We start from the raw sequence: 26,102 nt of genomic DNA, 5'->3' as shown, positions 1-26,102 counted from the left end.
ATGTCTGATCCCCACTTCTGGAAATGGAGGGGGCCATTTCACAACTGGCTTGGTGGCCAGTGGATAAGGCCATAAGGATGGTGTGTGTTATGGAGGTGAACTTAGGTACTTGATGACCTAATAATATTGTTTCTCTTGTCCTTCTCCATGGTTGAGATCACAGAACCAGGAACTCAAAATGAAGAAAATTCAGTGAATGTTTTTTTATTCATTTATGGGACATGGTCACTGATGGCTAGACCAGCTTTTTTTGCCTATCCCTCTTGTAGACAGTAGATACTGCAATCACAGTGCATCAGTGGTGACTGGAAGAATATTGAGTCAGGTAGCAAAGCTTTCACTGTCCCAAGTGAAACTGACATGCATATTTGTTCTTGTTTATGAGCATGTGCATGAGTGTCACAAACCTGATTTGTGGCTTGTAGACAGTTAAGCAGTCTGACTCTGGTCTGGCTCTTGCAGAGTGCTAGGCTCCACTGTTGACAAGGCCTGTCCTTTTAAGCTTCTGGAGAAAGAGTAAAGCTTTTTTCTTGCTGGAGATTGTTTTGACCTGGTAATCCTATGAGATGAATGTTTCCTATAGAGTACATTTTTAGCCAGAGGAGCAGTAAGCTCAGTTGACTTGATGGAAGGTTTGCAATGCAGAGTGCGGCCAACGGCATGCTTTCAATTCCTGGACCAGCTGAGGTCACCATGAAGGTCCCTAATCCTGAACTTCACCACTCTCCTGATGTGTGGTGACCCTCAGGTTAAACTCACCACCAGGCAATCTCTTGCTCATGGAGGACGATGATGACCTCGAAATTTTATTTTAGCCAAATTTGGTATGATTTTAAAAATGACATTAATCATATAAAAATAAGCCTCCTTCACTTCTGAGCTCCATTTCTTAAAAAAATTAAAGCAAAAGTCTGGCGATGGGTCTCGAATAAGGTAGGCCCTTTCCCTATATTACAACGGTGACAACAACTGTTCAAAAAATTCACTAGAAATCAATTTCTTCAGCTCTTTTGATCAAACAGTAATAAACAGTAATAGACATTTTGGTACCTGACAAATCGAAGTCTTACTGTCACAAATGTCACTATGGCCATTGCACTGACATTGTACACAGCTCCACACCACCAGTCTGTGCTCCCTGATTGTTGATCTCAACGGTACTCTGTAATAACCGAGCATACAATCCTGAAGGATAAGGAAACAGAAGGCATTGTTGGCTTTTATCATTTTCACGTTCTATGATGGACTCTGCACTTACCATGGCAAGAGATATCAGCCAGATACGCTGACAATTTTTTACCTTTGATCAGTATCAACACATATGGTTTCCAAAAGGAATAGAACAAGCTGATGAAAAGTTAGGTTCTTTCAAGTGTTGCCTAAATTTTAACTACTTTACCATGGCAAACTTGCTGTTGCCCATTTCAGTTAAGCATATGTAGCTGGATTTCCCTTCACTCTCCTGGGCAAAATTGGAAAATCGAACAATGTTGGAAGGTAATGCCTAGCACTGTATACTTAACCTAACCTCAGTTTTCACAGCATACCCCCACTACCCAACAATCCAAACATCATGAGGAGGTCACTGGCTATTCCTACTGCTCCCATCCTTTCGCATGAAAGTGCTGATTAACGAAGCAGAGTTTGGATCCCAAGTCCAACTGATTTCAACCTTACTATCTCTGTCTCCACCAACTGCAGGGCTGTCAGGAAGAAGATGTTGAAATGTGTCCAGCCACGGAACAAAAAGGGCTACAAAATGCCTCCTTTCTCTGGTTCAGCATATTTACACTTTGATCTTAAGAGGGTCTTGAGAGAATTATTGCTGTAGTTTTTGAGGTGTACTCTTGAGCTGGAACATAAGTTCAGTGAAGTACAGAAAGCTAGAACGTTCTGTTTCTGACAGTTGATCCAGCTGTAAGTTTTTCTTATAGAGGATAGAGTGGTTTTAATTTACACTGACACAGTCAGGGACATACAGTTTAAGGGGATATAGTCCAAGATTTCAAGATTTGGCAGAGTCATGAATAGCAAAACCCTCATTATGGCTGTAGCATCCAGTAACACCCTTACTGAACTAAAACCATTCAGACAACATCTGTAGTATTTTGCAGACCAAAAATTGATGATCTCAAGAAAAGTGCTCTACAAAGTGTACTAGTCATTGACAATAATGGCCTTTGCAGGATTAACACATCCAGTCTTTCCATACATAATTAGAAATGTTTAGAAAAGTTCTGGAAGGTTCATGAAGACAAGCTCAAATAAAGAATTAACTTCAGGATTAATACACTCTGAACCCTGTCATACAGACAACAACACCAAGAGTCTACCGATCAGTTTCTATGAAGAAGCTGCAGCAAAGAACATGAGACTGTGATTGTTTTCTGAACAGGAATTGTCAGACAGACTGTTCAACTTGACATTAATTAAAGCCTTTAGGAACAATCTTTTGGTCACGACAATGGGCTAGACTATTGACACATTATTTGATAATGGACGGAAGAACGAAGCCATATTGGCAGGTCAACAATAATTCCATACTTTACGTGCAGCCAACACCATTGTGATCGTCAGCAAAGTGCACCAAATCAACAAATCTGTAACAGATGTGGTCTGTCCACCTATCCATTTATGTCAATAAAGCAGGTGGCACAAACAAACACTGGGCATACATGTGCAGGAAATCTTGTTCCAAAAGCCTAGCCAGACCCCAGACCAAAACACAGAATTTCAGAAAGACCATATAACGGCACAACACTGACAATAAAACGATAAGAGTGTGCACAAATGCAAATACATCAATGAGGTTCAGAACCAATTAAGCAAAAGGTAAATTTCAGAAGATGACCAAACTGTTAACCTGACAAATCATTATAACACAGTCTATGGTATAAAGTGATCGGAATCTTTTACGACTATTAATATCCCGCGTACTGAAAAAAAGACCAACTCACATGGAAAGCTAAAATCAATATGGGAAGTAGTGCCAATATCTGAAAGACATTTCTCTGAAGGTGTGCTCCATGTTACAGCCTATGAGAGACTGGCTCATGTTACGTAATAGATCATTAACTTGCGCATTGGCGGGATCACATTGCAGTGCCAGCGCACACGTTCATTTTGGATTCTGCTGAGTAGAAACCAACAGTCGAAAAGGAGTTGTTGATACAGATGTTTAATGCTGTTGTGACTTTTACTGCCAGTAACATTGGACTCCCTCCCAGTCCAGTGGGTCACAAGGCATCTGTGTTCTGTGAATGCCTCTCAAGATATCTCCAGCTGCCACTGGCAATGCATCTCCAATATTTTCAGACAGTTAAGACAAAGGAAGTGGATTCTTAAACATTCCATTGCTCTGAATGCGACTGGGTCCTGATAGCCTTTGTCCTGTTTGCAGTCAGCATCTGGTTCTGCTATAGTTGATAACCTTTGCTGCTCTTCTGGTCACACTTCAACTACGCTCAATTCTTTCCTTCCTCTATGCATTTCCTCCTGCATTTGAGGCTCCAGATGCATGGGATCAATTGCACCTCCAGAAGCTTAACAGAGAGAATAGGCCTGGCAAGGTTATGTCCTATGATGCCAACCTGACCTCAGTAAACATTTTTTACCTGGAGCTGAATGAGACCCACTCAGATATTGGTGAAACTCGCCTTGGTGTTAATCTCAGAGTTGCACTCGATCTCCCTTTCAGCTTCCTCTCCCTTCACACACAACAATCTCTCAGCAGTGATAGGCAGCTCTAAACAGCTCACCATCCACCTTGAGGACCGACTCGCCTGCTCACCACCAAATTTAACCAGTTGTGAAAGGAAAGGCCCGTGCATCCCCTACACTGCCAACTTGTTCAGGTAGCATTTAATCGCTGAATGTTGTGGTTTGAGAGTATTCATTGCTTGTGGAACTAATGTAATTGGCTTCCCTCCACATGACATTGGCTTTGTTGTCCTGTGCCCTCCACATTCCCCGAACCGGGATAATGTAGTGTTTCCATTCCACATCAAGTTTTTGATACTGCTCCTGTGCTACTCAGTGCCCTGCTCACCTCTTTCACCATTCTCTTGCCCAGCATTAAATACCACCTGTGGGTTGACCAGTGTCAGCAAATATTTGACTTTGCTATTGGCAAAACAAAACTGATTCCCCAGCATCAGTAAAAAAAAATCCATTATATATCTCATGTATTAACCAGATCAAAAGAAGACATTTCGAAAACTGTGTTTGCGAAAAATATAATTAATTATTCTAAAGTTGGTTAGTGTCACCAACTTAACTGCCCTCTGAGCAATTAGGGATTGGAAATAAATGCTGGCATAACCAATGACACCCACAAAAAAAAGGTTATCAAGCAATTGAAATAAATTGCCGTTGGACTCTGAGGTAACCTTCTCACTGTCCACTACAACTTCCAATTTTGTCAAACTGATGTCAACAAATTAACAAAATCCTTGAAATTAGTCCTGATATTAAAAATCTGTTTACACCAACGATGTATTATTTCTAGAGTATTATCACACAATTATCTGTTCATTTATATTGTCAGCATTTATTCTAGCTTTTGTTTCATTCCTCTTTACAAAAGTGAACTTTTATCTTTGGCTTCACCCTTTCTTTCATTGCTACCATAGGCTCCAAGAACATTGACATTACCTGGCATGACAGGCCAGAATAACCTTCTGGACAAAAGCATTGCTCAATCTGTTGGGCATGTTCAGCCCTGAAGTAGTGATCACTGGCTTCAGCCACTTCCATAGATATCTCAGAGATTCTGGATTGACATTTGAAATAAAAAAAATGAAATCTGTTAAACATCTTGAATTGTCAATTTTGCCTGTAAATTAAATCTCCCTACATTTTGACATTACTGTCATTAATCTATGTATATTTAACCAGATTGCACATTTATGGTAACTTCACAAGCTGTTAGAGCTAAGGCTCATTATTCTCTATCAAATCAGCCATGCTGAACTTGATTAGGAATGTTTTACAAACACTGCTTTCCCTAATAATACAAACTGGGTAAAACTCTACACCTGTCAATGGGAGAGAGAAAGTCACTTTCTTTCAGATAATGTAATTCCATAAATTCTCATACAGATAAATGTCATTCCTGATTGGTTTGACTTGGTATAATGATTTATTAAAATGGAAGAATCATCGTAATGGATAAACATCTCTGACAAATAAAACAGCCTCTTAATCTGATAAATTCTACTAAAACTTTACAACACATGGACAATTAACCAATAAATGAAGCAACAACATCTAAATAAATGCATCCCAAGAAGGAATCTGATCAAGTGAAACGTGCTGCTGGAGCATAAATACCCTTAGCATGTTCATCAAATTTCAAGTATCAAAAGCTCCTACTGCAGCTATACAAATAGTGAAAGGAACACAGGAACAGAAGCAGCTTTTTGGCTCCTCAAGCTTGTGACACTATTCAATAAAATCATGGCTGACCCACTACTAATGACGTACCTTCTTCAAATTTGTTTTAAAATCCTATTTTTCAAAGTTGGTTTTTGGCTAAGGTTGCTTGCACCTCCCACGTATCCCAGACAACACAAATTTGACTGATTTTCATCTTGCAAATTACTTCAGCAATTATCTATTTAAAGGCTAGTTCATGTAAATATTCAGATTAGGGAGATTATATTGTCATAGAGTAGTACAGCATGGAAACAGATCCATCCGTCCAACTTTTCCATGCGACCTGATATCTTAAATAAATCTAGTCCCATTTGCCAGCATTTGGCCCATATCCCTCTAAACCATCCCTATTCATATACCCATCCAGATGCCTTTTAAATATTGTAATTGAACTCCACCACTTTCTCTGGCAGTTCATTCCATACACACACTGCCCTTTGTGTGAAAAAGTTGCCCTTTGGGTCCCTTTTAAATCTTTCCCTTCTCACATTAAACCTATTCTCTTTTGTTTTGAACTCCCCTAACATGGGGAAAAGACCTTGACTATTCACCCTATCCATGCCCCTCATGATTTTATAAACTTTTATAAGATCACCCCTCAGCCTCCAACTCTCCAGGGAAAATAGCCTATTCAGCATCTCCCTATGGCTCAAACCCTCCAACCCTGGCAACATCCTTGTAAATCTTTTCTGAACCCTTTCAAGTTTCATACCATCTTTGCTATAACAGGGAGACCATAACTGAACACAGAATTCCAAAAAGTGGCCTAACCATTGCCCTGTACAGCCACAACATGACCTCCCAACTCCTATGCTTCTTGATCCCAGGAGCAGAAGATCTTAAAAATCAATTACAACTTGAAGACCTTTTGGTCCAGAAGCTGCATTTTTAAAACTAGCATTTTAATTTCATATGTTGGCTTCTGTTTATACCTGATTTGTCTCATGAAAGTCCCGTAGGATGCCTTAATGAGGATGGAATTAATGTCATACAGCAAATCCATGAAGTCTTTGCGAGAAACAGGTCTGCCATCTGGTGAATTGTCATATTTCCAATCATGCTGAATAAAAAATATTTTAGAGATTATTTACAGAAAATCTTCGGTTTATCTCACCCCTCCCCTGAGCCCAACAATAATTAGTTAATTGAATGAATGATCTATTACTGATGTAAAAGCTTTAATTTTAATCTCCACATCATAATGTAATTTATTGACAATTCCTTCACCTTATACTCTCATTGATGATCGGTGCTTGAGGAGAGTCTATAAGAGATATAGGTACAGAATTCTAATTTTATTCTCCATGTATCCTGCCAGGAATGTATCATCAGTAAATTGATCTGATAACCTTTGATTAAATTTTTGTATTGCACAGGTGCGAAGAGTAATTATACAGCTCAATGAAGTGATTCACAGAGAAAATGGAATTTGCTGTGGTAAATTAGCCATTCATACTCTGACGAAATCATGAATTCCAAATTCAACAGGAATTGTCAAGAGCCAATTGATTTTGCACATGAATCATATTGAGGGACCATATTGAGGGAATGCTGCATTGTCGAAAATGCCAAATTTCAAATGACATTAACCTTGAAATGCAAGATTCCACTTATGACATGAGTTGTTTCCGATTGGAATACAGCATCAGAAGACAGAAATCAGGTACGTGCTTCAATAATTGATTTTAAGAGCGGCATGGTGGCTCAGTAGGGCAGTACCGTAGCTAACGATTGGCATTGTTCCATTACAGCACCAGAGACCCAGGTTTGATTCCAACTTTGGGCGACGGTGTAGAGTTTGTACATTCTTCTTGTACCTGTGTGGATTTCCTCTGGGTGCTCTGGTTGACTCCCACAATCCAAAGATGTGCAGGTTAGGTGGATTGGCCATGGGAAATGCAGGGTTACAGGGACAGTGGGGGGAATCTGGGTGGGATATTCTTTGGAGGGTTGGCGTGGACTCAATGTGCCAAATGGCCTGCTTCCACACTGTAGGGATTCTATAGAATTCTATAATAATGACCAGAATACCAGGAATGCAAGGAAGATGAATGTTAACCATCCTTCTTCATTCAGCAATCTGCACCACCACCATCAAGACAGAAATGGAAGGCTTGAAATGTCAGAACTCTTAAACCAAGATTCTTCTGGTGGTTCAGGGTGTATATCAATGTTCCCAAGCCATTAATTGAGGCAGAATATGAAGTTCTGATCAATGCTCCTTTGGATACCAACGACATAACAAAATAAATTAACTGGTCATTTGTTGCATGCCTATGTAACATTTGTCTGTGGTATTTTTCTACAAAGCTGTTATTACTGCATTCAAAATAATTGCGTAAAGTGCTTTGAGGTGATTAAATCTTACAATGCACTGTATAAATGCAAGGATTAGTTTACCCAATGAAGAGTAGTTTAGCAATTCAACTGTTCTGAACTCTAATCCAAAAACAAGCTTTTCTTTTCTTTTGTTCTCGAAGCTAATTATGACAGGGATACTTTTCATTAGATGGACGAATTTGACGTGAAGGTTTGAGCCAGCTGTCTAGACTTTCATTTCCATTACCAGGGTGCAACTTGGCAGTGGATCATCAGCATTGGAAAATGTGCTGGATTAACACACAGCCAGTGATGGTAAAGACCTAATTTTTGAAGGATTCGCAATCCGTGTCAGATTGCCACTCAGCCCCTACTTTTGTCTTTGAGCATTGTGTTCCACATTTCGGGTTGGGAATTTAGATCCTGGCTCCTTCAGAAATGAGGAGCATACTTGAAATCAACAGAGTTCCTTCATTATAGCTGCTTCATCAATGATCTTCCCTCCATCATGACGACTAGAAGCCAAATCTATCAGTCAGGTTGACTTCCGAGCAAGCAGCTTGTCAAGGATAAAAACTGAATAGTTTGCTTCAACACAAAAACTGTGTCTACAACCCTCCCCTAGTCTAAGTAACCTGATGTTTTTAATATCCAGGCCAAAAGATGGGATAGATAATAACTGCTTTATCAGTAACTGAAAAAAATGATATGTAAGGTGTTGCAAAAGTATAAACATACCTCAGTGAGCTCTACCTCGTGTCTGGTTAACTGACCAATTTGAGGAGCGGATACATGTCGTACAATGGTCAACTTGCTTGCGGGCCCACCTCTCATAATAATCTGTGGTTCGTAGGTGGATTGACCCACTTCTTCTCGAGCTTCAAAATAAATGGCATACCTCAACTTGCCACCATAAGCTTTGAGCTGTGAAACAAAATAAGGCACAATGACAGGTGAGTTGAATACATTGCTCTGACCTCTTGAATACTAAACACAATTTGCGAAACACTCACAGATTACAGAGAGCAAGATAGCCATCTGGAAAGGACAGGAATTTGAGGTAGGACCTAGTGCTTGCAGAATTCTGTCCCTTTTACAACATCTTTATGAACCCTTGTGGGAGGATCTGTTGTACAAGCCCTTTTACCAAGTGATACCTATGGTGGATGTCATTGGTATGCCAGGGATTCCATCCATCTCTGCTAGTGAAACATCCACCTGCAAACTCCATTCAAGTCTTTTAGTATGGCTTCCAATCTTCACTGGATTAAGATAATCAATTTTGGAGAATGGTGTTACCTTGTGGCCTTGCAGAAGCCTTTTCTTCTTCAGCCTACATCTGCTGGATGTACAGCTACTCTACACCCTCACAGGAGGATTTATGTAGGTATCACTGGAAAGGTTTAAAGAATCTACCCTGGCCAGCTTTTGTTGATTATCCCTAATTTCATTTGAGCAGGCGATGCTTAAGTCATATTGTTGAATCACTGAAATCCCTTTGATATAGGCACACACTGTGCTATTAGGAAGGGAGTTGCAGGTTTTTGTCTCAGTAATAATGAAGGAATGGCGATGTAGGACCAAGTGACAACTGTGTGTAGCTTAGAAGGGAACTTGATACTCCCAAATGTACATGGTGAAAAGGCTTTGAATGCTTTGGGGGATAGGGGGTCAATCACTCAGGGAAGAATTTCTGATCTACTGTGCAAGCTGTAGCTCCATTCTTAGGCACTGTTGCTTCTGAAGCAGAAATTGAGAATTCAAGTCCCAATAGTAAGTTCAAGGCTTTAGCCCAGTGTAATACTGAGGGAATTCCTAAGATTTGCAATCCCTTTATTGAAAAAAAAATTCTCATCTCTGTAGAAAATGATTGATTCCTTATCCTCAAGCTGAGTCCCTGTTTTCTAGATTCCCCAGCAGTGGAAATAACCTCTCAGCATCTGCCTCTTCAAAATCTTGGATTTTTGCAGTCAGATCACTCCTCACTCTTTTAAACTCTGGAGAATGTGGACCTTATTTAATCAGTCATACATCATAGACAACACTCTCAACCCAGAGAACAATCTAGTGTATCTTCACTGTATTGCTGGGAGAATCTATACAAGGTACAGTATTGTTCAGCTCAGGATCTGACGTTTGACTGACGGTACCATAGGTAGTTTCAATCAATCTGTTCAGGGAAATTATGGCTCACCTCTGGAGAAGGTGGAATTTGAACGCAGGCCTTCTGGCTCAGAAGTAGGGACACTACTACTGCAACATAAGAGCCCTCTAGAACATTAACTGCATCGCTGAATTTCTAGTCCAGCACCAATACGACTACACTATCACCTCCTCACTAATGGTATTATGTACAGAACAATTAAAAGCAATATCTCACCTTATATGAATGGGAAGTCAGTGATGAAGCTGGTGAACATTGTTGAGGCTCAGAATTAAGAGTCTAATGATGATCATGCTTTTGTTGATTGTCGGAAAAACCCAAGTGATTCACTAATGTCCTTTAGGGATCAAAATCTGCTGTCCTTACCTGGTCTGGCCTACATGTGACTCCTGGCCCACAGCAATATGGTTGACTCTTAACTGCTCACTGGGCAATTTGGGATGGGCAATAAGTGCTGGCCCAGCCAGTGACACCCACATCCCGCGAATAAATAAAAAAGGCTAAGCTGAAGAATTCCAGCAATAGTATTCTCCAAAATTGATATTCTTAATCCAGTGAAGATTGGAAATCATACGAAAAGACTTGCTTCAGATGCAGAAGACTGTTTTTTTACATAGTGTATGTAGTCTATCTTAAAAATTTGAATTGTTTAGAACTTTGTAAAGGTTTCTCTCGCTGAGATATAGTCTTACAACTGAGGCTGCTTGAAGATAACTTGGTAAGTGATAGTGCTTCATGTTCAATAATGAAAAACTACAACAAACAATGTTTGCCCAACAATTTTAATCTCGTCATCTTCTGGCTAGTCCTGGTGTGAAAAATTGCTTGACCATCAATTGAATGTGAAGAAGACATTTTAAACTTCACACTTTCCGAATCACAACTCACAACAAACATGAAGTTCATTCACAATGTTCATACTGAGAAACACTAGACATAACTGAGAAATTCATTAGAAGTCTCCATCAGTTTTTTGAGTATCCTTTTTATGATAACTTTATTCTTTAATTGCATCAGTTCTGAACTCGCTCCACAAAGCTACAGTACTGAATCTTGTTTCAAAAATTAAGTTGCAATCTTAAAAAAAAGTTAGCATATCAGAATATTTGATTAAGCTCATAATGCTTGCATTTCATTAAAATCACATAACAAAATACAGGGCTATAAATGCGAAGTTATTTAATGGTGTTGTCTGAACGAAATGAAAAGTAATTGCCATCTGACAATCTGGTAGAGATTACAATAACAGTGCATTTCCCAATTGTACCGCAGAATCTAGCTGCAGGTTAAAATATTTAAATATGTTTTAAATATTTTTTCTGAGTTTCTTACCCACAGGCAGCTGGAAGTATTTTTGTCTGCCTCACAACACTAAAACCTGGGGGAGAAGATTATTGGGGAAGTGAGATAATAGAAGGTGGGGTTCCCAGTTGTGGGGATGGATCTGATTGAGTATGGGGAGCAAGTGGTTGAAGTAGAAGGTGGTCACAGAACAAAGGCAGTGAGATTACTGGAGTGATAGGGTTGGGGAAGGCTTACTGGGTTGTTTATTGGGCCTGGAAGAAATGAACGTGCTCCTCCCAGTTTTTTCTGACTTCAAACTGCCAAGTTTCCTGAAATCTGGGAAACCCAACTGCCTGTGGATAAAAAATTAGAATGACTGTTAAAGCAAAGTCAGAAAGCCCATTATAATTAAATGACCACGGTATATGATAATTAGATCCTCTAAATGCATTCACCACCCACACCTTGGACAAACTCCATTATAACCAGAAGCAAACAGGTTTGAATTGGATTTCTGTTCCAGATTTTCTGTATTTTAGCCTCTGACATTACCCCATCCCACCAGATTTTAGCAATTAAAATGTAACTTTTGTTGCAAGATTGTGTCAGTCTGTTCCTTCATGACAGCATATAAATAGTGTAGAATTTCTTATAAGAGATGTTTATCATTACCAGAAGTGTATCTCTTATAACCATGTGAATATCATGGAGACTATCATAACTTCATTCATTGTACTTCACTTCCACATTTGAGATAGTAGATGAATTCCATCAGTCAGTTTGGTAAATAATTTTAAGTAACATTATCATTTCAACATGAAGTTGAGAAGTTAATTACCTTTTCACCTTCAAACTGCTCTGGAAGTTTCCAGTAAAAAGGCTCATAGAGAAGATGTTTAATTACTACATCTACATTAGCTACTATCTCTGGATGCTGATGAAAGACACCATCAGTTGTTTCGCGGTTATTTAGTTTATTTACTATTTTCAGTACAGTCTGGTCAGGATTAAGCATCAGCTTCAAGAGAAAAAGAAGACAGTTGTTAGATGTGCTGAAAAGTTGAGTCCTTACTGTAAAAACATACTTTGTAACAAGTTGAAAGCCAACAGCAAAACACATGCTAGCAACATTAACTGAACAATGTTAGGTCGGTGATTCATGATAACATATTACTCAAAAAAAAATCTGGATCCAGAATGTGGCTGTAAATCATTGTGGGCTATTTTCCAGCCATTCAATGAAAACTGAAAGATAGTTTCATAATAATTCAAACCACAAATAACTGTATTGAGGTCAAGGCTGAAATAATCATTAGGCAAACCAGATAGTCACCAAGAAAAAGAATACCAGAGTAGGAGGCAGCACAACAAATATCTGAAAGAACTATTCATGAAATTCAAAGTAAATACAGCCTTCAGCAATGGAAATGAGAGGTCTAGGTCTGCTGATTTACATTCAAATATACTGACATATGTTTCCACATAATTACATCAGTCTTTCCCAAATTTTATATTATATTCCTTATTCTGTTTATGTGACAATTACATAACTTTACCTATCCACATGACTATTACAAAACTGTGAACCAGTAAATAATATCAAAGCATGTAATTTAATCTGGCCCACTCTATTAAAATGATTATTGGTTGTGTAAATTGTGTATAAAATGATCTGTCACGTGAAGAGAAAGTTTTACATCATGTGAGCCATATTACAGATTACAGCTTCTATTTTTTTTCCCACTATAGATTCTGCAAAAAGTGTAGAACAATGGGAATGTAAAACAATACCATAATATTCTTCTTTCTCATGTAAAATAAATGTGCAAATATAAAAATTGAATTTCTATTAAAAGTGATGCACAATATTTATTTTCCAAAGTTAATTGAAGAGTGGGGAAGGTTTCCCTTGGTGCAAGGGTACCTAAATGCTCTTGGTCTAGCCCTGATTACATTGGAATAACAGGCATTGATGTGTTGACCTGATATTTCACATTGTGCTCATGATTCCTGATATAGTCAATTAGAACATAAGAATATCAGAAATAGTAGGAATAAACCTCCAAGCTGCTCTGTCATTTATGTGATCATGGCTGACCTTCGCCCTCAATTCTACTTTTTCACCAATTCCCTCTATTTATTGATTCCCTGAAAAAGCAACAAATTATTTATCATATTCTTGAACATAGTCAATGGTAGAGCCTTGTTACAAAGGTATAAACTAAATAATCATTATTTGAGATTTGGAATTTTGAAATAGAAACAAAATTTCAGTTCTGTGAAGGTATTTTTAAGAGGTCAGAAAGTCATTTACAGCAGTGAACTAAAAACAGCATTACCAAGAAGGTCAAGTGTAAACTTGACAGGGATTGAGTATCTGTAAGGAATATTGTTGTGTTAGAAGTTGAAACATTGTTTTGCTGATTATGTTAACATATTCCAAAACTGTTTTACATATAAATAAAAATTTGTTTGTTTTCTAGTGTTACAAACTTGTGTGCTTTTGTTGAAAAACATTGGCAGCCTTGTGTGAATTACTTCACTACTGCAAAAATTACAAATTAATGTTATGACCTATCCAGCCAGGGTTTACACTGGGGTCTGACTTGTCCAGTATTACCTCCAGCTGGAATTATAGCAACGTCCACAAACTCAATATATTCCAAGTTAGACAGTGAACAATTTCAAAATGTTTCACTGTAGAGAAGTGAAATTAGACGACTGTCATCATCATCTGCTCTTTTAATTCTCTGACTATCAGTTAAAAAATCTTGAAGAAGATATCACATCAGAGAACAAAAGAAGTGGGAATGTCTTTTACTAAACCTATTTTCAAGATTTTGCACCATAAACAGAGATACACAAAGTTTTATAGGACATACATCAAATCATAAAGTACAATTGTAAGATTAATATCAATAATGTTGCACAGCAAACTTAAAATCAACTAAATCATTATCTGGAAATATATTTCCATTCAAATTAAATATTTCACCTCAAGTTTCAATTGTTCACTTACAATTACAAAAGCTATCTCTGGGATTCTTTTGACTTTTGGTAGATCAATACAAAATAAGCAGTAATACACGGGAGACAGATACAGTCGCAATTGCCCTTTTGGAGATACAGAGTTGTTCAGAAGTATTTCATCAAATGTGAAACAGCAAGTAATTCACTTACTCTCTTGCGGATCAGTCCTTTTGCCTCAGTACATTGCGTAGTCACACCTGAGCAGTAACAGCTACTGCATCCATGAGGATTGTTTGAATAGAGCGCAAAAGCACCAGTCTTACACTTATTACAACTGATTCCCTCCACATTCACCTGTACAACAAATAAAACTGATTGCTTAAAAGATCAACAGTAGCATTTAATATTAATTAAATAATTATTAATATGCATTTTTAAAGAAAATAGTCTTGTATATGATACATGGCTCAGAAAGAAACCATTCAGCCCATCAACTCTATACGAGAACTTTTGCTCCACTCGAGCCTCCCCCTGACTTTCCATATCTTAATCTACCAGCATAACCCTCTATTATCTTCACTCTCACGTGTCATCTAGTCTCTCCAGAAAGGCAAAACTACTGTTCACTTCAAGCTCTTTCTGCAGTAGTGAGTTTTACATTCTCTTTCAGTAAGAAAAGGTCCTTGTGAACCCTGTATTGGAAATTTGCTGTTCATCTTATATTGATTGTCTGTCACTATGCTCTCTCACACAACAGGAAACATTCTTGCCTGAATTTTTCATCTCACTTTTAGAACACACAGTCAGAAAAATTGCCGGAGGGGTGAGGAGCAGGTAGAGATATGAGAATTGCCACCAGCCCTTGAAAGATTTCAAAGTCAGCTACAGGTCCTGTCAGATTCAAAGGAGGACTGCAGTTCAAAAAGTCTGCTTTGTGCTCTGCCACTTTGGCCTAGCTGCAAGAAAAACAACAAAACAAACACACCAGACTTCACCTGTGCACACACATTCCCCATGCCCTATCCATGCTGATCCATGCTACCAACCTATCCTCCATGGCCGCTCCACCTGTGTCCCTCCAGCCAAGGTCATTCATAGTTCTTATGCCAACTTATTGCCAAACAATTTAATTCATGCTCTCTATCCACAACCCTTTGCCCTAACATCATCCATACTAATCAACCAGTGAGCCCCACAGGCAGACATCTGGACCCATGCTGACATTTAATAAGGCAAAGTTCAAATTCATTCCATTAATGAATTCAGATTTTTTAAAATTAAAATGAGTGATTTTTTAAAAAAATCACCACAACCAATTTCCTACAATTTAAACCCTTATAAAAACAAGCATTTGTAGTCATAGACTTTATAAGGACCTGGAGCTATCAATCAGACTGTACAGGACATTGGTTCGGCCACTTTTGGAGTATTGCGTGCAATTCTGGTCTCCATCCTACAGGAAAGATGTTGTGAAACTTAGAACATAGAACATAGAACATTACAGCGCAATACAGGCCCTTCGGCCCTCGATGTTGTGCCGACCTGTGAAACCAGTCTGAAGCCCATCTAACCTAAACTATTCCATTATCATCCATATGTTTATCCAATGACCATTTAAATGCCCTTAAAGTGGGCGAGTCTACTATTTTTGCAGGCAGGGCATTCCACGCCCTTACTACTCTCTGAGTAAAGAACCTACCTCTGACATCTGTCCTATATCTATCACCCCTCAATTTAAAGCTATGTCCCCTCGTGCTAGCCATTACCATCCGAGGAAAAAGGCTCCCGCTGTCCACCCTATCTAATCCTCTGATCATCTTGTATGTCTCTATCAAGTCACCTCTTAACCTTCTTTTCTCTAACGAAAACAGCCTCAAAACCCTCAGCCTTTCCTCATAAGACCTTCCCTCCATACCAGGCAACATCCTGGTAAATCTCCTCTGCACCCTTTCCAATGCTTCCACATCCTTCCTATAATGCGGTGACCAGAACTGTACGCAATACTCCAAGTGCGGCCGCACCAGAGTTTTGTACAGCTGCAACATGACCTCATGGCTCCGAAACTCAATCCCTCTACCAATAAAACCTAACATACTGTACGCGTTCTTAACAACGCTATCAACCTGGGTGGCAACTTTCAGTGATCTATGCACATGGATAGAATTCAGAAAAGATTTACAAGGATGTTGCCAGGGTTGGAGGGTTTGAGCTTTCAGGAGAGGCTGAATAGGCTGGGGCTATTTTCTCTGGAGTATTGGAGGCTGAGGGGTGACCTTATAGAGGTTTATAAAATCGTGGGGGGCATGGATGGGGTAAATAAACAAGGTCTTTTCTCTGGGGTGGGGGAGTCCAAAACTAGAGGGCATAGGTTTAAGGTGACAGGGGAAAGATATAAAACGGACCTTAGGGGCAACTTTTTCATGCAGCGGGTGGTGTGTGTATGGAATGAGTAGCCAGAGGAAGTGGTGGAGGATGGTACAATTACAACATTTAAAAGGATGGGAATATGAATAGGAAGGGTTAGATGGAGATGGGCCAAAAGCTGGCAAACGGGACTAGATTTAACTTGGATACCCAGTCTGTATGGATAAGTTGGACCAAAGGGTCTGTTTCCGTGCTGTATATCTCCATGACTCTAAGTGTCCCATTGTATGACTATAAGACATTAGAGCAGAAGTCATTTGGCCCATCAAGTCTGCTCCACCATTCAATGAGATAATCCTCAACTTCACTTTCTTGACCTTTCCCTATAAATCTTGATTCCCTTATTGATTAAAATTTATCCTTCTCAGCCTTGAATATACTTAACAATCTAACCTCTGGTTCTCTGTGTAAAAGATTCCACAGCCTGAGAGAAGACATTCATCCTCATCTCTGTCTTAAATGGACAATCCCCTTCTCTCAGATTGTGTCCTCTGGTCTTAGAGTGTCCCACAGCAGGGAAGCAACGGCATTGACTATATCAAGTCCCCTAAGAACCTTGAATGTTTCAAAAAGGTCACCTCTCACTCTTCTAAACTCCACTGGGGCCAGATTCAAACTACTCAACCTCTCCTCATAAGACAATCTCTCCAGATGCAGGATCAAAGATGTGTACCTTCTCTGGACTCCAGTGTATCTTTCCAAAACTTTTCACAATATTCCAGGTGTGAACTCAGTAGTGCCTTGCATAGTTTTAGTGAGACTTCCCTATTTTTATATCCATTCCCACTGAAATAAAGGACAATATTCCATTTGCCTTCTCTATTGCCTGCTGAAGTTGTATGCTAGCATTTTGTGACCCCCAAATCCCCCTGTGCTGCATGTTTCCGCAGTCTTTTGTTTTGATTCATTCACACAATGAGAGTAGCATTGTCTATGCCAGCATTTATTGTCCATCCCTTACTGCCCAAAGGGCAGCTGAGAGTCAACCATATTGCTTTGGGTCTGAAGTCACATGTAGGCCAAACCAGGTAAGGACAGCAGATTTCTTTCCTGAAGTGTTCCTCTACCTAAATAATATTCTAATCCTTACTTTTTTTTACCAATGCGTAAAACCTCCCATTTTAAACATTATATCCCATCTGCCAGGTTTTTGTCCACTCACTTAACCCTTCTCTCTTCTTCTGCACATTCATTGTGTCTTCCTCTCCACTTGTCTTTCCACCTATTTATATATCATCCACAAACTTGACGACAGTACACATCCCTTATCCAAATTATTAATAGATAATAAATATATATTTATGTATATAGTAAATCATTATGGACGCAGCACTGATTCCCATGGTACTCCACCAGTTATAGGTTGACGTCCTACAATGCCCATCTTACCACAACATATGGTCACTTATCTTATTTAGCAGCTTATCATGCGGTATCTAATCAAATGTCTTCTGGAAATCCAAACATATTACATTACTGCTTCCTCTTTATCTATCCTGCTTGTTAGTTCCTCTAAGAATTCTAATAAATTTAACTGGCATGATTGAGTATTTATTGGATATTACATGATTCCATCCATTAAAAAATATGAACTCACCTTACAGTTACACTGTCCGCTATAATCTGCACATGAACAAATTCCGGCTTCGTCACAGGTTTGACTCTCTGTCCCTGCCAGATCACAGTCACAGTGCCGGCACAGTGGATAGTTCCAGTAACCTTCTCTGCATCGGTTACATTTTTCCCCTGTGAACTTTGGACGACAGAAACAGCAGCCTGTTGCATCATCACATTGAAGGTTTAAAGATCCCACAACTGTACAGTTACAGGGCTGAAAAAAAATGGAAGACAATAAAGGAAATGTATCTTCTAAAAAGTTGAGAGAATGGTTATCTTACTTAAATCTACAATGTTTCGAAATAACCAGTTTATGAGTGAAGTGATGTAACTGAACTGGAATGACTGTCTAAATAGGGTTTTACATGACACCATGGTTGTACATTAGTAAGATCAGGCTTACACTCAGGTGAGTGAACATTAACAGGCTTTATTAAACATAAATACATATGGGAAAGTCATCCCATTCCCGGAGGATCATAGGCTGCACTCTCATTAGAGAGAGAGGAGTGGTAGCGAGTTTAATCTGAGGATCACCTTGTCTCATGAGGGGCAAGCCTTCATGGCAACCTCAGCTGGAACAGGAATTAAATTTGTGCTGTGTCACTCTGCAACCATCCAGCCAATCCAGATACTGATCCCCAAAGGGATGATAAGAGAGGATATATCTGGAATGCTACAGACACAGGCCCCACTTCCACATGACATAATGTTATTATGACAATGCTCCTCACAAGGATGGCCAGTGGCTATTATTAGAATAAAGGTACAACTAACCCTTCACTCCACAACTCCCATCTTACAAAATCCTTTTCTTTCTCATACTATCATGACAGAATAAAAAAAGAGGATCAGATGATGAGTTTTGAAGGGTCAATTCTTCCCTTTACCAAATGATAAAAACCACCAATAAAAACACCAATATAGAAACATAGAAACATTGAAGATAGGAGCAGGAGGAGGCCATTCAGCCCTTTAAGTCTGTTCCCCCATTCTTCACGATCATGGCTGATCATCCAACTCAATGGCCTAATCCTGCTTTCTCCCCATTAAGTTTGATCCCATTCACCCCAAGTGCTATATCTGGCTGCCTCTTGAATACATTAAATGTTTTGGCATCAATTACTTCCTGTGATAATGAATTCCACAGGCTCACCACTCGTTGGGTGAAGAAATGTCTCCTCACCTCCATCCTAAATGGTCTACCCAGATTCCTCAAACTGTGCCCCGTGGTTCTGGTCAGATGCACCATCAGGAACATCCTCCCTATGTCTACCCTGTCTATTCCTGTTAGAACTTTATAAGTCTCTATGAGATTCCCCCTCATTCATCTGAACTCCAGTGAAAACAATCCTAACCTAGTCAATCTCTCCTCATACATCAGTCCTGCCATCCGAGGCCTGGATGCAAATTATATGTTAATTTTATTCAAAGAATGTGGATGCTGCAGCAAACACAATCAATAGATTGAGATGGAAACAATATAAAAACTTGAAACAAAAACAAAGTTGCTGGAAAAGCTCAACAGGTCTGGCAGCATCTGTGAAGGTAAAAACAGAGTTAATGTTTCAGGTCCGGTGACCCTTCCTCAGAACTATCAGTTGAGTGAACATGAACAGGCTTTATTAAACATAAATACATATGTGAAAGTCATCCTATTCCCAGACGATCACAGGCTGCACTCTCATTAGAGAGAGAGGAGTGGTAGCGAGTTTAATCTGAGGATCACCATCAGAACAAATCATCTGCCTAAGTGAGGTCTGGTAACCCAAAGCTGTAGATAAAGGGAGGGTCTTGCAGCATCTCTCATATCTGCTAGCCCTAAGTGATGCACTGCTACTGGGGCGGAATGGTAGCTCAGCGGTTAGTACCATTGCCTCACAGCACCAGGGGCCCAGGTTCAATTCCACCCTTCGGCAACAGTTTGTGTGGAGTTTGCATGTTCTCTGCGAGGGTTTCCTCCCACAGTTCAAAGATGTGTAGGTTAAGTGGATTAGCCATGCTAAATTGTCCAGGGCTGTGCAGGCTAGGTGGCTTAACCACTGAGAAATGCAGGGATAGGGCAGATGCCCTTCAGTGGGTCGGTATGGGCTGAATGGCCTGCTTTCACAATGTGGGGATTCTACAATTCTATTTCAGAACGCTATAATATAGTAAAGGAAAAGTAGGAGTAGGCTGTACAAGCTCTCAAGCCTACTCTGAAATTCAATATCAAATAACACAGCAGGTCTGGCAGTATCTGTGGCGAAAGAAGCAGATCCAATATGACTTTTCTTCAGAACAGAAGAGGAGTCAGACTGGACAGGAAACGTTAACTTTGTTTCTCTTTGCACAGATGCTGCCACATCTAGTGCGTTTCTCCAGCATTTTTGGTGTTTATTTCAGATTTCTAGCTGTGGGGTATTTTGCTTTTATTTGAGCTTGAATTCCAATATCAAGGCACCTTAATTCCACTTTCTCACTCAATCCTCATATTCCATAATTCCCATGGATTCCAAATAGCTATAAATCTCTTCCATGTCTTAAAACCTCTTTAAGGGCACATTTTAATTGGGAAACACAGTTTTGCCAGTCTACAATTTGAAATTCAACTTTTGGTTCTTATCTGTCTATTAACGAACCTCTCAGGGAGCTGAATGAGCATTTAACTGGAGTCAAATGAGTTGTTGGCTCCCTGTCTCTGGTTGTGAAAATACTCATATGCCCCAGAGGCATCAGGACACTCATACATCATCAGGGACCATTATTTTCAGAATATCTATGCCCAAGCTCTCCTGCAGCACATCCACACCTCAACAGACGATTGAAAACTCAAGCATTAGGTGAGAAAATGAGTGAAAAACATGGGAGGGAATGGATTAGAATGACACAGAGAGGAAAAGAAAGCGGGCGTTTCTAAAGTTTCTTTTGGCACACAGGTAACATTGGCAGGGCAGTATATATTAGTGCTAAAGTGATTAAATCAATTACATAGTGTAGAACTGAAGTCACACATACGGTAGGTCAACTACAAGTAGTAGACTAAATAAAAGCAAAATCCACAGACGCTGAAGATTTGAAATAAAAACACAATATACTGGAGAAACCCAGCAGGTCTGGCAGCGTCTGTGGAGTGAGAAGTAGCGTTAATTTTTCGAGTGCAATGACTCCGCTTTGAACCTGGGCTGGTAGGTTTCCTTTCCTAAAGGACATTAGTATTTTATAGCCATTTTCCTACACTAGCCAGGCTTCACAATTTCTCCAATTTAACATAGTGGTGCTTATAGACTCTGAATTGATGTTACAGTGTCATAAGCATTCGATTACCAAGTTGGTGAAAAATATGAAAGCGAGAGAGGGAATGAAGCAATCACCAGGATAACATGCAGCAGTGACATTTCCTGCCTCTGAAACAGACTAATTTGTAGTTCATTCTATGTGTATGGGGTAGGCGAGCATTTGCTTTGCAATTTAGTTCACTTGCCACAGGAGGATCCAAAGTATAGTATCTATAGTAATGTCACCCTCCTCTCCATCAAATAAATCCAGTAAGGGACTGTTTGAAATAATTTCTCTACAGACAATCAAACCACAGCCCAGTCCATGCCTTACCCTTTCTTATTTCACTGTGTTGGAATACTCCCCACTTGCCCGGATGGGGAAGCAACACTCAAGAAGCTTGACACCATCTAGAACAAAGCAGCCCACTTGATTGGAATTACGTCCACAAGCATCCACTCCCTCTACCACCAACACTCAGTAGCAGCAGTGTGTACTGCAGAAATTCACCAAGAAGTTAGACCTAGAACTTAGACTGCACCTTCCAAAACCACGACCACTTTTATCAAAAAGGACAAAGGCAACAGATACATGGGAACACCACCACTTGCAAGTTCCCTTCTAAGCCACTGACCATCCAGATTTGAAAATACATCACCGTTCTTTTATTGTTGCTGGGTCAAAAGCTAGAATTCCCTCCCTAACAGCATTGTGGGTCTACCTACAGCACATGGACTGTAGCATTTCAAGAAGGCAGCTCACTCCCACCTTCTGAAGGGAAACTAGATAGGGATGAGCAATAAATGTTGGTTAGCCAGCTACACCCACGTCCCACGAGCGATGAAAAAAATATTCAGTGCAGCCGTTTTTAGGAGGCAGCCATTTTCAATGCAGGAAATGCAACTTTCTCCTGCATAATAAAACCCCACCCTGGGCCCTGCTCAGTATTTGTAGTTTGCATTGTCTGAGGCTAGCTGGCTCGAAACAAGCCTATTTGAATCTCCATGTCTGGATTACAGAAACATATGCAGAGTTACAGCAGGTGCTCAAGGTTTTAGCCTAGGGAGCTAAGGGGCATGGCCCCTCAAGTATTTGAGTTTTGACACTTCCATGGGATATTTTGGAATCTATAGTGAACAAGAAGATTGCATTTTTACATTTCATCTAAAAACACAAGTGTCATTTCTTCAATTTTATTGAACACAGGTTTTTCTTTGACAGTTAGGAATTAATAATATTATTGCTCAGTAACTTCTTTCTCCCAAGAGTAAAAGAAAAATAAGTTTCCATTAATTTTCAGCTTTTTAAAAATGCCAGCAATGCATAAGAGATTCAAAGTCTACAGTGAAGGCTGTAGGAAACCGCTTCAAAATTACAATCTCTATCCTTTGTTTCAAATTCAATTTGGCATTTATTTCCATCCTCAAAGCAAATAATATCTTCTTTTCCCCTCCCAGGACAACTTATTCTGATCTTTAACCTAGGGTACATGGACACGCTCTGTGCTTTTTTTTGAAATTCACTCACGGGATGTGGGCATCTCTGACTAGACCAGCATTCATTGTCCATCGCTAATTGCCCACAGGGCAGTTAACAATCAATACATTACTGTGGGCCTGGAGTCACATGTCGGCCAGACCAGGTAAGGATGGCAGATTTTCTTCGCTAAAGGACATTGACAAATCCAGGTTCTTTTTTTCTAACGATCAGCATTGGTTTCATGTTCACTATTAGACCCTTAATTCTGGATTCTTTAGTGAATTCAAATTACACCATGGCAGGATATGAACCCAGGACCCGAGAACATTAGCTAAGTTTCTGGATTGATAGTCTAGCAATACGTATAAGCTAGTGAAAGTAAATTGGAAAATAAATCTACAGCACCCCTAACTCAAAGAAATAAATGTCCGACGTGAATTTTGTTTCTTTCTCTAAGACTTTTAAGTATTTCATTCCCAAGTATTTTAACATTAATTGTAATTTGTATTCTTCATAAAAAGTGACTATCTCTAGCCACTAGGCCATCGCCTCCCTTTTGCTCCTCATCAGTTCACACGTGCATTCTCTGCCCAACTCAGCACATTTTTATGAGTCCACAATTGCATTTCCCATCCTACTATTCCAACACAACTGTATTGGTGTGCTCCCTGTTGCTGACCCCACCAATTAAAGCATTAACTTTGGGATGGCATGGTAACACATTGGTTAGTACTGCTGCTTCATAGTGCCGGGGATCTGGGTTCAATTCTACCCTCCAGTGACTGTCTGTGTGGAGTTTGCACATTCTCCCCATGTCTGCATGGGATTTCCTCTGGGTGCTCTAGTTTCCTCCATGATAAATTGCCCACAGTATTCAGGGATGTGCAGGGTAGCTGGGTTACCCATGGGAAATGCAGGGTCACAGGGATAGATAGTGGGTTGGGTCTGGGTGGGATGCTCTTTGAAGGGTCAGCGTGGACTCGATGTTCCATGTGGCCTATTTCCACACTGTAGGAATTCTATGAATTTTGTTCCTTCTATTCTCACCGCTACTCCGTGAAATCCTCCTCCTTCCACAAAGAAAGAGCGGAGATGATGGACCAAGTATCTGAAGAAAGTAACAGTGATCATCATATCATCTGGATTAGAACAGTGGTGGAAACGAGCAAGGCAAAGTCTCAAGTCGAACTTCTAAATTAGAAACAGACTATCGTCAATGGGATGAGAAGGGATTTGCCAAGATAAAATAGAAAGAAAGACTAGCAGCAAAAGCCAGAGTAAAGGGTGACCTTGAAGGAGAAAATTGTCTAGAGTCATTCCGGCAATGGCAAAAGAGAACGAAATCCAGAACACACTGGATGAGGGGAAAGAATTATAAACATTGCGAACCAAAATAAGCTGATGTATGAAATCTTCAAGCAAGAGCCAAGATAAAGAAAATAAGTTCAGTGTAGAATTTAGCAAGAAAATAGACTAGTGAAGAGAGACTAAGATAATAGAATGACACTTAACGTAAAATTATAGAAAATCTTCTGCGTTCAAATAAATAATAAGGAAGTTTATGCTTCAAGGTGCAGGGAGAGATTTGAATAATTAATGAGTATTTTGGATGGGTGTTTATTAAGAACGAGGATACTAACAAAATAGCTGTAGATACAGCAATGGTAGATGTCATGAATGGAGTGACAAACAGGAAAGGCTAGCAATGCTTAAGTTTACAAGTTTGCTGGTCCAGATGGTTTACATCCCATGTTGATAGAAGAAGTCAGAGTGAAGTAGCAGAGGGTCATGCCATAATCTTCCAACTTTCCCCAGATACAGAGGTGAGGAGCTGTCAGAGGATCAGAGAGTGGCAAATGTGATATGTTGTAAAGGGTGCAGTACATTCCTAGTTACTACAGTCCAGTCAGTTTAAGAATAAGAATATTAAGAATAAGCAGTTGTGTGGAGGTACTGTCAGTTGATTAATAATTCAGGGACCCAGGCTAACACTCTGGGGATATGGGATTAAATCCCATTACAGCAGATGATAAACTGTGAATACAATTAAAATCTGAAATTAAAGCTAGTCTAAAAGTGACTATGTCATAACATTGTTATAAAATGGTTGTCATAAAAATCCTTCTAGTTCATCATGATTTTCAGGGAAGAAACATCTACCACCCTCACTTGGTTAGGCCTACAAGTGACTCCAGATCCACAATTCTGAAATGGTCTAAACAAGCCACTCATTTGTACTAAACTGACAAAAAGTCTGATAAAAGGAACACATTTGGACAGATCACAAGGCATTAATTAAAACACTAGAATAACAACAGACATAGCCCTGTCAATTGGTTATCAAGGACAGGAAATTTTGGAAACGTATCTTCTTTTAAGAAGTTAATGGTAAATCTTACAAAAGTAACATTGAGGCATGGCGGGTCACCCCTCAACCTATGCTCCAAAGAAAAAAAGTCTCAGTTTATCCAGCCTCTCCCTACAACTCAAATACTCCAGTCCCAGCAACATTCTTGTAAATCTTTTCTGAACCCTCTCCAATTTAATAACATCCTTTCTACAATAGGGTGACCAGAACTGTACACATTATTCCAAACTCTGCTTTCCCCGTAACCCTCAATTCCCTCATTGATTTAAAATCTGTCTACCTCTGCCTTGACGGTAAAGAATTCCACAGATTCACTACCCTCTGAGGAAAGAAATTTCTCCTCATCTCTATCTTAAACGTGTGATCCCTTATTCTTAAGTTGTACCTTCTGGTCCTAGACTCTCCTACAGGGGGAAACAACCTTTCAGCAACTAATTCCCCAAAAAGTGGTTGATTTTTAACTACTCTCTGGACAAAGTTTTTGAAAAGATTTTGAGAAGACACCTCCTAGGTATCAGGGTAGCCCACAATAGCCACCCTACGACAGCTACTGATGAACGTAAAGGATACCATACCCTCAACCAACAAAACTAATGTAATATACAAAATATCATGCAAGGACTGCGAGAAACGTTACATAGGCCAAACTGGAAGAAAACTGACAATAAGGATACACAAACACCAACGAACCACCAAGAGACACAGCCAATTCTTACTGGTCTCAATACACATGTACAAAGAAGGACACAAATTCGACTGGGACAACATATCTAAAGTAGCACA

General features: G+C 39.6%; 1 protein-coding gene across 1 annotated transcript in view; it reads right to left on the bottom strand.

Moving 5' to 3' along the window:
- Positions 1 to 26,102, bottom strand: part of LOC109914682 (laminin subunit alpha-2-like) — a 378,683-nt gene that overhangs the window by 114,532 nt on the left and 238,049 nt on the right. Inside the window, exons 24-30 of the mRNA XM_048597042.1 lie at positions 18,195 to 18,428; positions 14,384 to 14,527; positions 12,042 to 12,221; positions 8,494 to 8,679; positions 6,369 to 6,496; positions 4,654 to 4,771; positions 1,051 to 1,185 (exon numbers count right to left, since the gene is read on the bottom strand). Coding sequence (XP_048452999.1) covers positions 1,051 to 1,185; positions 4,654 to 4,771; positions 6,369 to 6,496; positions 8,494 to 8,679; positions 12,042 to 12,221; positions 14,384 to 14,527; positions 18,195 to 18,428 — 1,125 coding nt within the window. The remainder of the gene's footprint in view (positions 1 to 1,050; positions 1,186 to 4,653; positions 4,772 to 6,368; positions 6,497 to 8,493; positions 8,680 to 12,041; positions 12,222 to 14,383; positions 14,528 to 18,194; positions 18,429 to 26,102) is intronic.

Source organism: Rhincodon typus, chromosome 5, assembly GCF_021869965.1.
Source record: "Rhincodon typus isolate 14 chromosome 5, sRhiTyp1.1, whole genome shotgun sequence".
In the NCBI taxonomy this organism is placed as follows: Eukaryota; Metazoa; Chordata; class Chondrichthyes; order Orectolobiformes; family Rhincodontidae; genus Rhincodon; species Rhincodon typus.
This window is presented reverse-complemented; position numbering and strand designations above follow the sequence as displayed.